General features: G+C 39.3%; 1 protein-coding gene across 14 annotated transcripts in view; it reads left to right on the forward strand.

The window, feature by feature from the left end:
- The first annotated feature begins 2,456 nt into the window (after window positions 1–2,456).
- Window positions 2,457–15,777, forward strand: part of caska (calcium/calmodulin-dependent serine protein kinase a) — a 132,279-nt gene continuing 118,958 nt past the window's right edge. For 9 of the 14 annotated variants that reach the window (XM_057335946.1, XM_057335949.1, XM_057335953.1 and 6 more), the window contains exon 1: window positions 2,461–3,154. In XM_057335946.1, coding sequence (XP_057191929.1) covers window positions 3,096–3,154 — 59 coding nt within the window. In that variant the 5' untranslated portion in view covers window positions 2,461–3,095. Of the gene's footprint in view, window positions 3,155–15,777 lie in introns of all 14 variants that reach the window. The other 5 variants (XM_057335942.1, XM_057335951.1, XM_057335944.1 and 2 more) reach the window with 2 other exon arrangements.

Here is a 15,777-nt window from a genome sequence, read left to right on the forward strand (position 1 = left end):
TTCAGAGGTGTGGGGATGCTCGTTTCACTGCACCCACAGGTATTTAGACAACCTGTACACTGGTGCTTTAATGAAGCCAAAGAAAGTCATTGCCTGTTTTGACATCATCAAAAGTTGGTAGGTAATCAGGCCCAGGTTAGTAAACCTGTATAAGTGCCAACCCTTTTTCTAAAGCCTCTACCCATGCCAGAACCACAGATACAGTAACCTGCATCTGTATTGGAGGTCTGACTATTAAGTGCTGCTTTTAATACAGTGTTGCATCACCTCAGCCACCCTCATCTGAACCTCCCACAGATAAACACACTGAGTGGAATATTGACTTTAGATTCCTCTACTGCTGTAGACCGTTTCAGCAGCAAAAACATAAACAAACATTATGTGGCCCAAACTTAACTTCCGATAGAACTCTGCAAAGAATAAATAACTGTTGAGTAGTTTTAAATTAAAACTTTGCTCCCTTAATTCAAACGATTTTCCCTGTTAACCAGCATTGATTTTGTCAGTAACATCACTAGGCATAATTGGCAAAGACACGCCACTTGTTGAATCGTATTTGCCACAAAATGCTTTAACAGATAATTGGATTTAGTGTTCCCTGTGTTCCTTTAATACAACAGTACAGTTAGTCTAAACTGAGCCAAACAGAAGAATCAAAGTAACACATTTTAAATTATTGTTAATGTTTACTGATTATCATTCACTGTGGCTCATCATTCAAATGATAAAAGTCCACATTAAATCAAAGGAGAATGTGTTCAGGTCTCCGATGGAAATGAAAGTGAAACACAAAGAGACAGAAACAAAAGCACATGGAGGCAGATTAAAAGTATGTATTGACAGACTTTCAGGTGATAGGAAATTATATGAACTATATGACTGCTTAAAAAATAAAAGCTGAAAAAGAAATGAGACTACATGAAGTAACAGCTGTTAGATATCTTTTCAAAATGCCACAATATGCAATGCCCTGTGGATTAAAGTCACAAACTGCCTCTAGTTGCACACACAATAGAGTTGCTCTGTATGCCAGTCACCTACTGCCAGGATCCAAAGAGAGGATATCAAATGCACCTGAGGGTATCAAATGTCCACTATTCCCTCACTTATAATGCCTGAAGCAACAAACATGTTCCAATTTAAATGCATTTTAGTCAATAATTTATATTTATTTACTCAGGCTCCATCCTTCTGTGAAAAAATGTATGATGGTAGAATTACTTCTACGGTAGAATACTATATACAGCATGCATAAACACTCCTTCTCTGTGTGTGATGTAGTAGTTTCGTTTTTGAAAATCATTGCAGCTGAGTCAGCTGCCTTTTACTAGTGCACACCAACATCAATGAGGCTATGATTCAACTGTGTTTTTTCAAAGGACTCAGACGGTAAATCCACAATGAGAACTGACTGAATGAATTCCTCAATGGACTGAACGCACAAAATCCAATTAGCTCAAGTGTATCCCACCAATCATCAGCTACAGAAATCAATGCGGTAATCCAAAAGCACTAATGTAAAATGTGCAGAAAGAGCCCAGAGCGCATTTACGTTGAAGGCTCCACCATTGCCAACTTTAAGTCAACTAGTTGAGGACATTTTTTTTGGAAATTGTTTTGTTTCCTAATTAATTATTTCATGATTCCTACAAAAAGATAAAAAATGTATGCTGTTTTTTTAATTCAATGTTATGAAATCAAATTATGGTAGGCCTAGATGATAAATAATACATTAAAAGGTACAGTTTTTGTGACAATATAATTTTCTATGTCTTGTTTTATACTGTGTAGCCTATAATGTCTACATGGATGTGCTGGTTATGAATAGCCTCTTAGAAGTCAGAAATGAACTGTCACTCAACCCTCAAGACTAATTTTTCTTTTAAGAACTACAAGTAAATAACTGTAATTCGGCATCTGAATAAAACATTTTTTTAAACTATTTTTCTGCATTTTTTTGTAAAACATAAAAATAAAAAAATTAAGAGAATAACAAAAATGTAGCTATAATCCTACTGTGACTAAAGAGCTTACACATATCTATTGTTGCATTAACCATTACAGAATTAATAAACCAGTAAAGTTGTTGACATTATTGTCTGTTTTTTTTTACTTAAATTAAACACAATATCAGTGGCAGGCTGAAAATAAAGTGGTAAAGACTCGATAACTTTCACTGATGCCTATATAAAATAGCAACATTAACATGTATTTTTAACTATAGACCTAAGCAAGTAAATGGTTTCCAAAAAGGTCGTTTAATTTGTTTACCGCTTTGCATTTAGAACCTCACTAACCCGACGGAACGAAACTGTCACTTTGGCAGATACATACTGACACACCTGGTCGTCATTTTGGCTCAAGGGATCATGCCGCGCTACGTTGGAATTCCCGAATAGAAACGTCCTGCTGGAGCCATTATGGCGTGAGGCAATCCAGTTTCATAACCTCGAGTAGGAGGAGCTTGGGTTTTCTGGAAGCTGGGAGCAGCAGCACTGGAGTTATCAGGGAGAATTAGAGCAACGGAAAAGCTGCGAGTTTAGGGTGGCAAGCGCGAGCCAGCGAGAGAAGCCTTGCGTGCGGGTAGAATGAGTAGGATCAACTAAACTGCGCAGCTTCATAACATCGTTATTTTTTATTCCGGAAACGACGTGTACTTGTTTTGGGGGGCTCGACAAAGTCGGTTAGTTAGTTTAACATTGAGACGACTTGGTTTCGTGACTTCAGTGACGGCGATTGTTGTGGAGTTCTTCATAGCGTTTGTATTAACGTTACCTCAGCCTCGAGTGACTGGATTAAGGGGGCCGGGAGAGAGGGAGGAGAAGGTGGGGCAGAGTGAGTCAAACGGACCGAGAGCTCACTACTGTCCGCCCGCTTTAGCCGAACCATCAACGGATCTCTTTCTGTTTTTGCCTACCCACATGATTCTGACATTTTTTATGCTAATCGGAGAACAATATCAGCGGCTGTCAATCTTTCAACGCGCATTTGAGGTACTCTGAAGTGTGTACGCTGTGGTGCGACGTAATCCGTTGATATTTACCGTTCGAGCTGATTTTTTGGGGGAAGTGTACATTCCCCGGTCTTGTTGGACCATGGCCGACGACGACGTGCTCTTTGAAGATGTTTACGAGCTGTGCGAGGTCATTGGCAAGTAAGTGTCACGATCTGACTACTTTAATAATGGCATACGGGCAAATGTTCATCTGTAACTCGAGCTGTGTCTTTCAGCGTTTTGTGTCTCGCGTCAGTGATGTAATAGTTGTCACTGCATTAGACTGTTGTGCTGCATTGCTGCTAATGATAGTTAAATTGAGCAGTAACGTTAAACTCTTTAAAAACTGCACGTTGTTTCAAGCAGGGGACAGGAATGGGAGTGGTGTATGTTGTTTGAGATAAGAGACGACTCTACCTTTTGTGCAGGTAGAGGTCCATTCAAGACAAGCTTAGAAAAATAGAGGTAACGTTATCAGCCTCCGACTGGGATGCATAAACAGTCATTTTAATAGGGGTCAACTTGTCGTCTGGCTTTTAAATGTTATTGAAAAAATATCATAACAGGGTTTTGCTTGCAACCATTATTGATGACCATTGCATATCATTTACTGATGTTATTTGAGTTGTGGTTATAACCCAAGATAGTCATATTTTGATATTAATTTTGACTTTATTGTTTTGCTGAAAAACCTGAAATTTGTTTATACATTCAGAAACAACATCAAACACAAAATATATGATTAAGTGACAGTTTAAACCCTATTTGAGATTATGTAAAGGTAACAGCACTGCACAGCAGGTTGTTTTGTAGTACACATGCATGAAGTAAATAGGAATTGAACCTTCATGGGGATCTAATATTATAGAGATTAAAGTTTTCCTTGATTGTATAATACAATGCAATGTAAGTCGCTTTGGATAAAAGCGTCTGCCAAATGCATAAAAATGTAAATGATTTAGTGTTTTGTTGGGCCACATTACCAGTTTGGTGACTTTTAGAGTGGGAAAGAGACAGTAGTGGTGGAGGGCAAAGCCCTTACATGCCCCAGCAGGCCTGGATCCTTTTAATTTAAACTGTAGTTAAATGCCATATTGTGCCAATCCTTTATTAGACATTCTAATGTTTTTAACATATAACCAGCTTATTATCCTCAACTGTCACTTGTGTCACAGTTTAAGCATTTTTGCTCCCAAAATGCTTGATTTTTAACATAAAGACAATAATGTTCATTTTAAGACCATGCAATTAGAACCTCCAACATGGTACTTTGGTACTCTCACTTTGTAATTACAAGCAGTTTGATACATGTAGCTGTCTCATAATAACAAAACACCATATAGTTAGCCCACTTACTGTGGTGGATCTTGTCGTAGACTTTGCTTGGGGAGATATTATAGACATTTGGGCTTTGTGTGTTCCACAACAGTAAAAATATGTCACACAAAACTAAGGCCATGCTGGAGATTTTTTTTGTATAAACCTGGAACCTGACAGAGATTTCCATTATACAGTATGTCTGGTATATGAATTGAGCTATGTAGTATTTGACCAATAGTAGCCTGCTTTTGCTTATTTGAAGAATTATCCATTTTACAATGTTGCACACACACAGGCTCAAATCCTTTTTTCTTTTTGTGTGGCTTGTCGCTGTCTAAGTGATCCACTTTCTTGTATTGTGCCCACCCTGAGGCCTCATGCTGGTGTTTGGAGGTAAAGAGGATGCTGTCCATTAAGCAGATACACTCCCACTGTCGCTGCTTCTCTCCCTAGGCCGAGTTCTGTAAGCTCAATAAAGATGTGTGCGAGTGTGTTTGTGTGTGGAATGAGGCCTTTATTATAAACTGCAAATATAGCACAGGACAAAGGGTCAAGATAAGTGACCAAGCCATTCTGCAGTGCCATATTTCACTGTTACATTGTGTCTGGCTTCCTGCTCTGTTTGTCAAATACTGAACGCTTTTACCTTCCAAGGTAGCATTTATATCATGTTAACCAAATCATAACTGACATATTTATCTTTGTTTTTTCTTCCCTCATATTTAGTGCAGATGTTTTGTGAGAAAAGGGTAAGCCTCTTGTTTGAGTTTCTCAAAGCCTAGGCAGATGGCTTTGCAAACTGTTAGGCGTGGCACTGGTTTTATGGCAAAGCACAGGCGTAATTATAAAACAGGGATGAATTTAGTAACTGAAGTTGGCTGCCTGTGTGATGTTGTTGGTCATTTGCAGTATTAAACGTCCAAGTGGTGGGCTCTGAGTTCAGACTGACTGTTTTGTTTAGTGAACTAATGCTTTAATAGTCTCAGAATGATGCCAGAGCGACATAGCCGTCTGTTTGAGATTTTTCTGATGCATGAAACAGTCAGCGAGCAGCCCAAACAAGAATCCTGTCCGCAATGTGCTACACAGCAGTTTTAGCTCTGTTGGACGTGGCGTTGCCGCCTTGCAAAACACAATACTTAAGTGCTTAAAAAGTCTTAATTCTGAAAAATCAGGTTTGATAAAGCTCAGGAACGTGCATCCTGGTTTTTGCGAAACCTTTATTTGCTGCTTTAGGAAATCTATTCGTTTTACAGCTGTCTTTTGTTCCATACATAACCCTGACACTTTTCCTGTGGGTTAGTCCCTACCGTTCAAATCAGACATTCCTGCAGCCTAAATAAAAACCACAGGATTTTGGATCCTGTTGTGAAAAGCATGTAGCAGCAGATTGACCTTCATTTATTCCCCATTAAAAATAAATGTTCTAATGAAGGCAAGAGCCACTACACATTACCCTAACCCCCTCAAAGCGTATGTTAACATGTTCACGATGGTTCTTTGGTGATGATTTCTTTTAATAGTGTTAATAGGAGGTGATAATAAGGTCAGTAGGCGTGTGTGTCACTGACTTTGATTTGAGGCTGACTGACACACTGACCCAGATGAAAGGGTAAGCATCGTTGAACTGCTGTTCATGAGCATCTAGCTTTGAGCGAAAGGTGGGGAGCGTGATTGAGTTTGACAGTGTTGTGACTTTCTTCAGCTTTGTGTTAGGAGGAGTTGAGCTTTGGCAATCTGTGCCAAGGGAAACGTGTTCGGCACCTCATTATTCTAGTATTCCTAATCACCAAATAATACTAAATTTGTACTAAATATTAGATGCCTGACTTCAAAGTTGTTAGGGTCCTGCACAACATATGTACTTCTCAGACAGCCAAAAGCTGTTTTCTCTGCATTTCATCATATTCCTTGTTGTAGCGCTCATCTTTTTGTACAATGCATTTTATTTTAATTTCTGGTGTTGGTGAGAATTGAATCTGCCTGGTCTTGTTTAAAACTGCATCATGAATGTAAAGGATGACCAGACTGACACAGTCTGATAAGGAAGCCCTTTGGAAGAATGTTAAACACCGGTTTCAATTGCGCAACTAAAACAGCTGTCAGATATTTTAGCAATCAATTTGCCCACACAAAGTCTGCATTAGGGCTAGGCGGTATGACGGAATATTCCGTTACTGCGGAATAAAATGTCAACCGTAAGAGATTTTTCTATTCCCTGTATTCCGCGGAATGTAAATAAGTAGGCGTGGTTAACTCGGCGCTCTGCAAATTGGGCGTTATTCTGAAAAAACTAGCAAATTAGTCCACCCATAACAAATGAATGTATCAAATATTCTTTTGACCTTTCAGTCTGTAGTTTAGTGATCTGCTCCAGTCCGGCACTTTCTCTCTCACCTGCATATAAAAAAGCTCATTCTCACCATGTATTTCAGAAGTCAAACTTGCATTGAAATGCGCGATGATGCTCACCGCGTGAGCGCTTTGACGTGACGCGCCGCTTTCCCCCGTTTTGGGAGACGCGTGTGGAGTCACCAGAGACTTGCAGTGCAATGACAACCGCGAGAATAAACAAACTTAAAGACAGAGAGTCGCAAGACACTAAAAATGCTCATCAAATAGAGAGTGAAGAGCGATAAAGACCTACAATACAGACCCCCTGAACACCAGTTTATAACACCAGTCACATTCTGTACTTTCATTGTTTGTGCATATATTCAAATGTCATTGTTATACATGTTGTCTATCTTCCTACTGTATACATATGATATAGTCAGAAGATGAATATAAATAAATAATAAATATCATTATCAGAACTTAATTACCATTCACTAGGGCTGTGCAAAAATATCGATACATGTAACTATTGCAATATTTTTTTTCGGTAGTGTATCGATAGTGATACCTCTACCATCAGTATATATTTTTTTAAATCATGTCATATACATACGGCCAAAAGTAAGTGGAATCATGGCGAAGTCATGGAGTAATGAGTTATATAAAATAATGCTGTTTGTAGGCTTCGCAAGTCATGACACAAGTCACTTGGATACTGCAGTGCATTAGACAAAAGTTTATTAAGAAAAGTAACAATGACATTTATTGTGCTTTCACGAATGTGACACCAGCGCATTTACAGCACAGATGAACCAGGGGTTTTACACTGCCCATGTTCATTGTTTTAACGGTAATGCACCACAACAGCCAAGTGACTTGTGTGAGCCACCTTATTCCCCTGTGCTACTCACTTGAGGGGCACAATCCACAGTTTGAGAACCCAAACCTCTGATCTAAAGGTCCATGCATCGCACATCATGGCCACCCTGTAGAGGTAAGGGATGTTTTTACACTTATCCTTACAGAAAACCCCAGGTGGTAACACAGCATGTTGTATTTCTAGCTCTACTTTTTACATTTTCTATTTAAAGTATTGCAATATATCGCAAATGTGCACCGTATCAAAATACATAGCAATATATTGTATCGTGACCCATCTATCGTGATATGTATCGTATCAGGAGGCACGTGCCAATACACAGCCCTACCATTCACCAACCCACGGGTTCATTAAATAAACATTTTGGCTAATTTGATTATGGTTCATAATCGGTAGAAGTTTTTCTTGAAGTATCAGTACTGTTTAATACATTTTACAATGCTTAAAGTCTGTTGTGCTGAATTTTGCAGTTTTCGATCAGCACAGAAAATGGCAAAGTTTTGCCTTTAGTTCTCATTTACTATTTCATTTGGCAGTGGCTTATTTAGGTGCTGTCTTTCAGATCATGTTTGTCGGTTGTGCTTGGTTAGAAGTTGTGTGTTATACATTTTTTATGTTCTCTGTACTGTTTTAATAACAGCAGGGTTGAGCCCTGATCCATCAAGATCTAAGAACCCTCATGTCATTCCAAACCTGTGTGACTTTCTTTCTTCTGCATAACACAAAATGGATCTTTTGAAGAACGTAGAACGTTGGAAACCAAATAACATTGGACCCTATTGATTTACATTGTATGGACTCAAAACCAGACATTTCACAAAATATCTTCTTTTGTGTTCCTCTGGAGAAAGAGTCATAGACAGGGTTTGTATGACACAATGGTGAATAAATGTTGGCAGAATGTTTAGTTTTTAGGTGAACTATCCCTTAATGAGCTCTACCTCATAGAGCACACAACTGGTCCTTTTTTCTTCTTAGAGATGCTGCACAAAGCTGAGCCACGCCGACAGTCCTTTTCAGGTCACCAACTCTGCTATCTTATTAAAACCAGCAGCACATGCTGTTCAATTGCTTTCTCACTGCACTTGGAATTTAAAGATGCTCCCCATGAGAAAAGGCTACGAAGCGGTCATTTTGTGTCAGTGAAGGTGATTTATCGGCAGCAAAAGTGCATTTCCCCCTTTCTCATAAAAGCTAATGCTTTAGTAGTTGGCTGAGAAGAGACACTTCTCTTACCCTGATCACCGCTGCAGCCCAGTGAAGTATTGAGTCCACGTCTGCATGAGGCACAGCATTAGAGCTTGCAGTCTGGCTTTTTCTTCTCTGCAGTCTGCAGGTGCCTCTTATAATTCATTCCCACAAAATACAGCATAGGCCCAAGTGTAAAACTCTTTGAGAAACTCATTCATCAGCCTGATCCGATGATCTCTTGTTGTTCCTGTTTTTTTGCTGGTTTTATGCAAGAAATATTCCACATGTGTGACCGCATTATTGATAAAATGAAACAACGGATGTTTCCTTTAGCAGACACTTTGCTTGGCTTTAATTTGAACACACCTGTGAGGATTCAGGCCTATCGTTTTTCTCTCTGAGCCTGTTTTGCCTCTAGACGTATATCCCTTCCTAGGCTTATTCCTTCCCCTGTCAATCACTGCTGTGTCCACTGCCCCTTAAGCTGCTCTCCGATAGACCCTGGCCTTTATCACTGCCTGGATGTTTCACACGACATTTGCCTCATTGACTCTACACAGACAGGTCAGACAGACACCACTGGAGTTGCTGAGCCAGACACTACCATTTTCAGCTTTTATGAACTTATTTTTCTTTTTTCTGCCCTCTTTCATGGTGGGCCTTTTGAACTGAAGTCATTTCCTGCTGCTTTGCCAAGATACACAGCAGCCTGGGCCTGCAGCTAAAATGACTGGCTTCAATTGAACTATATTTCCTTGGTAACCACTCAGCACTATTTTAGTGAATCATTGACTGTGAGGCAAAGTGCATACTGTAGTCCATGACCTGAAGTGGTGCTTGCTTTACAATGACAAACCAATGTGTGTCATCAGCAGGGGTTCTATAATGGAAGTGGTTCTTTAGGTGGCTGATACTTAAATGCTATTATTATAATTCATATAACCAATAATTGTTCAATATGATCAATGTATGGTTATTTAAAATAATCTAGAGTAGGGCTGCTCGATTATCACAAAAATCATAATCGCAATTATTTTGGCCAATATTGAGATCCCGATTATTTAACACGATAACTCATTAACCTTTAAAACAGGGGTCACCAACTAGCGGACCCCGGTCCGAAGGCGGACCGCGAGATGCATCCGTCCGGACCTCAAGCCTTTTGACATAATAAATAAATGAATGCCTAACATTATTTTCTAATGCAATCAAATTTATAGCAGGCACATCAAGGTCCGCTCAGTAGCAGTTTGGGTCCTACGGCGCCACGGACAGTTAACATATGCGCACTGTTGCTACGTTCGAACGTCGACGAGTGAAGAGAGCCTAGACAGACTCGCTGCACAGCGCGCAGACAGATGTAACTGTCAGTGACTGAAAAACAATGTCCTTTTCAAAAGTTAGAAAAGTCGACGCTGAAAACCATGTTTTCCGAGATTAATGGGTCGAGAGATTTGCATTTATTCTTCCTGCATCGACATGCACAAGACCGGTTTGTCTCATTTGCTTGGAGTCTGTTGCGATTGTCAAAAGTGGAAACCTTAAACGGCATTATGAAACTAGACATAGACACTATGAAGAAACTTACCCGCAGCAGTCCGAGGTAAGGACACGGAAAATATATTAGCTCAAAGCCCAGTAGTAGCGATCTACACGGGTCCTCCCTCACTCACTTACCACCCAACAATGAGCATAATATATGAATGTTCCCTAAGAATACAGCGGATCTTAGGAAAACATAACAAGCCCTTTACTGATGGGGAAATAGTAAAAGAGTGCATGGAGGCTGCGTGTGAAACACTTTTAGAAGGAAAATAAAGACATGAACTAAAAGAAAATATTAACCAAATCCCCCTTTCAGCTGCAACAGCCACAAGAAGAGCTGAAATGTTATCAGAGGATGATCAGTCTCAACTTGATGCTGCTATTTGTTAATCTCAGTTCAGCAGAAAACAACACATTAGTTTTCTTTTAAAGTTGTTAATGTTGAAATGAATGTATGTTCAGTGCAGGTTTAGAGATTGGGGCATTTTGCACATTTTCCTTCATTATATTGTTGCAGACATTGTTATGCCGTCGTATAGATATGAAAAGACATTTTTATTTCCTTGGTCTGCCAAAAACCATCAATTCATGTTTTTAGGTATTTAATTGTCCGGACCTCGGCTGGTAAGAGGGTTCGTTTACTGGACCTCAAGAAATTTTAGTTGAAGACTCCTGCTTTAAAACAACATTTGGTTTGTAAACTCTGAATTTAACTGAAAAATAAATGTAAAGAAATGGCACTGCTGAACCACTGTAAAGGAAGGGGTGCGCTGTGGATTTATACTACAAGAAAAGAGAGGATCCTTAGAAAATGGAATGCGGCACAATAATTGTTTTACCTCGATTATTTAGTTTTCCTAATTGATGAAGGCCAAAATTGACAATTACGATAAATTTTCGATTAATTGCACAGCTCTAATCTAGAGTAACAATGACTAATGAGTTAATCTCACACCACTTAAAGTAGTGTGTCACAGTACATTTATGGTTAAAGGAATTTTAGGGCAGTTTCACATTAGCACTTTTGGTGCACACCAGGGTTCGATTAATGTCAGAGTTCGGTTCGTTTGGATGATGTGAACGCTGTCTTCCGAACCCGGGTGCACACCAGCAAACTACGCTTAAAAAGGGAGGTCTGGGGTGTAGTTCATGCGAACTCCAGTACGCTTCGCTGCTGATATGAACGCAATCGTACCAAATCGCGGAAGTGAACCGCTATTAATGACGTATTATTTGGTAAAAATGTTTGCTTGTGTGTGTGTGTTTCACTCACTTTTCTGACGAGCGTGACTAACACGCTCCAAGCAGAGAGCTGTATATGTATATCTCATTTCTGTTCGGCTTCAGTGTTCTTAAAGAGTACATAACATGAGATCATGAAAATTACATTTCATGCAGTGTGTAATGTTGACGTGTTTGAAAGTAAGCAGTCTGCCAAGTTGTAAATCCGAAGGTGAATGAATAACAAAGTTATTGGCTTGGAAAAAAGGGAGTCGACTCTGAATCACGCAAACGAGTCGTCCCTAGTCCAATTCGCAAACCGCTACGGATTTATGTCACTACATACTGTATAGTCCCCGCATACGTTTTGCTAGGACTGCCCGCGAAAACTTCACTCTTCTCCCCCAAACACTGTAGCTCATGAGCCTCATTCGTGGTAGACCAATCACAGCAGACTAGACCATCTGACCAATCACATCAGACTATGCTAGTGGAAAGGAGGGGATTAGAGAGATGAATCGCGGAACGAATCATTTGAGAGTCAGTCAAGAAAGTAAGGTAAGAATAACTGCCTATTATTACGAAATAGTGTTTTTACACCTATGTACATAAACTTGTTGTTGGACACTCCATAAACCAAAGTAGGACCTTAAAAATCCCTAATGTACTCTTTAAGAGCATTTGCAGTACATTCATAGGACAGACGAAAGTGCCGTTATGTACTGAAACTTTGGAAACATAGCTAACGGTTCAAAAACATAAATGTATATAACTGAAGCGAGCAATGTTATGCATTTTGCCGCCTTCTCCTGCTTCGTCGTTACGAGTGACAGGGTAAACCGCTGCAGGCTTGATGACGCAAATGACCCACGGTTCGGACCCAAAAATAATAATATGAACGCAGTCCAGCAGGGGGAGGGGGGAGCAATTGAACTAGGGTTTGGACCAGGCAATCGAACTAAATGTGAAACCAACCTTAGACCCCTAATGACATGGTAAAATCACTGCAATAAGTAGCCTTGGGTGAGCTATTGTTTTAATAGATTGTGAATGTTCTCACTTATCATTTGAATGATCCATTTTGTGTGAGCTCATATTGGGGAGATCCATCATTGCCACTTTGTCCTATCTGTCCCTCTCTTTCTCCTGCTTGTCCTTGTTTTCACCTGTCTCACAGTCCTCTTTTCGCAACCCTATGTTGTTTTTTCTGTTTCATTTCCATTTTTGTCTGTACCTCCATAAGTGACTCTGTGTTCCTTGGTCACGTGACGTGCGTTTGCTCTGTACCCCGGCCCCATTCATCTCAATCACGTCTATGTGTGTGTAGGCACACTTTGCCAGCACTTGAGCTAGTCGTATTTATTTCATAGGCTGTTAAACACCAGATGATAGAAAAGATGCACATTTATATGACTTTTTACTGTTAAAACTGTGCTACTACACATTGTTTGTTAGTGTAGAGAGGTACTTTGTTTTGCTTTCTAGGTTAATTGCACACCTTCTTCTTACAAAGCTTGAAAGCCTTTATTTTGCTCCCTTTTTTTTCCCTACTTTGCACATTTTCATTGCAGTGTCGGTTTCTTTCTTCTGTGTCCTTTTTTCAAGGAGAGATTTTTCAGACTTCATGATAATTGTGAGATTCTGATGCCACGTGACGATAAACAGCTTCTTTTGACAGTGAAGAATGTGGCTTTAGTTGGATAAAGAGCTGAATACATTTTCACTCAGGTCGGGAATGTTTTTCTTAACTCTGAAAGGCAGATAAAGGATACTGATGTTACATTGATATAATTTAGTGTTTTTATGTCTTTTTGTGGGTCTATACTGGAACTAGGGCTGAAATGATTCCTCAAGTTATTTGAATACAAAAAATCATCGAGGCAAATTTTGTTGCCTCGAAGCATTGTTTAATCCATTTAACTGCTGTACACACGGAGCACTACGTTTCCCCACGGACCGTTATTACTAACGCACAGCCCGCTAAACTCTATTCATGTTACAAGGCTCTCAAGTCTCACGCATTCACCGTGAGACACGCATTTTAGTCTGTTCACACGCATTTTAGTCTGTTCACACGCTCACGTGTTTCTCATGCTGATAAATAAGTGATAGCTTATTGAAATGGTGAACTGCTATTTTACTTAGTTTTAGTCTAGTTTGCGAGTGAAACTTGTTTTCCGGCTGCATTGAGTCCATAAAACTAGATGTGGACTATTGGATGCCGAATCCTGTTATTTACACATGCCATCTGTCTGTTCTGCGTGTCTGAGTGAATGAACTGCACAGTTCAACATGCTATACTTTTGTCTGCGTCTGCACTTTATGAGGACATGAACTTCATCTCCAGAGTTACTCTGAGAGTTTATTTCACTAACATTTTATTGTTTGAGTGAAGAAACAGACATACTAAAAAATAAACGACTTCCGACAACCTGCCAAAATAAAAGTCCGGTTAACTCTGTATTTTATGTGGACAAAAATATTACTGTTTAATAGTAAAAAAATAAACCTAATTTACATAAACTAAATGCATCATGCATAAGTTGAAGTTAGTTGTTTACCTTTGAAATTATTCTTTCTATTTGTAGAAATTTTTTTTGTAAATTTTTTTAATGTAATATGGCAATGTAATGTATTAAATGGGTTAACTTTTCACAGATATTAATGTATGCAATGTCAGCAATAATAAAAAAAATTCTAAAAAGGAAACAAATTAGTTGTTCATTTTAAGAGACCTGTCTTATTTTCTCTTGTATATTTAGTATTGCTCTTTAATAAAGGAAAAGTATTTATTATCCAAATACCCGATTAATCGATGGAAAGATCAGTAGAATACTCGATTACTAAAATAATCGATAGCTGCAGCCCTAACTGGAACGTTAATTTGCCACCTAAAGATTTTCAAGGTTGTACATGGTTCTCTCTCTCTCTTGTAAGGTGTAAATCTTCAGATTGTAGGTTTCCATATATGGAATGTACAATAGCCACCCCAGAATGTACAATTTACAGTTGCCTCCAGAGGCATTCTGCTGTGTTAAAAGTTCTTTTTATTGCTTCAATAAAAATCATGTCACTAACTGATCATTGTACGTAAATCATTCACCGTGGTGAGATGTTGCCAGGTTTGAATACGCAATGAAGAATATAAGATCAGAAATTACTAATTGTACCAACTTCACATTCTGACAACCTTGGTATGTTCTTGAATTAAATACCACACTGACTCAGTCATCCCTCCCTGTATAGTATCTTGTTGAAGACATTGAAGTTCTATTGCAACGCAAGCTTTCTGCTGTGGTTTTAATAGACTCAACAGCACAATGTAATGGCTAGTTTTTCAGTCCAATGACTGATCATGTAAAGTGTTTAGCAGACCTGATCAGATGTCCACCCCGACACCAGCGAAGCTGATAATGGAAGGATTCTTGGGGGACCTCAGATAGCGACTGCAAATTCAACCTTTAATGTGAATATTGGCAGGTGGTTTTCACGCTGACAAAGAGTTTGTTGCAGACCTTGTCTATCTCACTCAATTAGCACCTTTGCTAACACTCCCTAAAACAGTTCTTGGTGAGACTCCAGGCTTTGCTGCTTTCAGTGGCTTTTATCCTCTCCCCTTCCTGTTATTAATAAGGTTTATTTAGATCTGTATTTATCTATTTATTGTGATAGTGCCCACAGAAATAACTTTGAATCCTCTTATGGAGTGAGCGGAACAAAATTATTTAGCACTGTTCCCCTGGGTGCAAGCTTCCTGTCTGCAATAGTGATTTTTCAAGAAAAATGGGAAGTAATCTCCTGCTATCACCACAATCAGAGCTCTGCCTGAGAGGAGATACTTCAATACTATCAGCTAACTGATGGATGCTAATAAAAATGCCATGAGATTTTGCATGCCTCATGGAAATAGGCTCAAAAAAGGCTGCGAGCGAGAGTGTTTATTTTCTTATGGTAAATTTAGCCTTGGTTTTGGACAGTCCATGCTTTCACTGTGTGTTTGTGTCACCTACCCTTCAAACAGCTTAAGTCGCGATTCGCGAACCAGGTCTGGATGGAGTCTGCACTTTTTTGTGATAATCTGTGTAATGACATTAAACATGATAAATGTTGTTTCAGGGTGCGGATAGTTGGAAGGGCTTGCTGAAAGCGTAAACAAATGATCCAACTCATATTATGAACAAACATTTAAGGGATGTGGATGTGAAGAACTGCATGTATGACGTGCCTCAATTCTGTAGAGATCTAAGGAGCTTCTGCTGAGTTACCTGTGGGCTTGCTGATGAATGTC

The sequence above is a fragment of the Triplophysa rosa genome, linkage group LG6 (genome assembly GCF_024868665.1).
Source record: "Triplophysa rosa linkage group LG6, Trosa_1v2, whole genome shotgun sequence".
In the NCBI taxonomy this organism is placed as follows: domain Eukaryota; kingdom Metazoa; phylum Chordata; class Actinopteri; order Cypriniformes; family Nemacheilidae; genus Triplophysa; species Triplophysa rosa.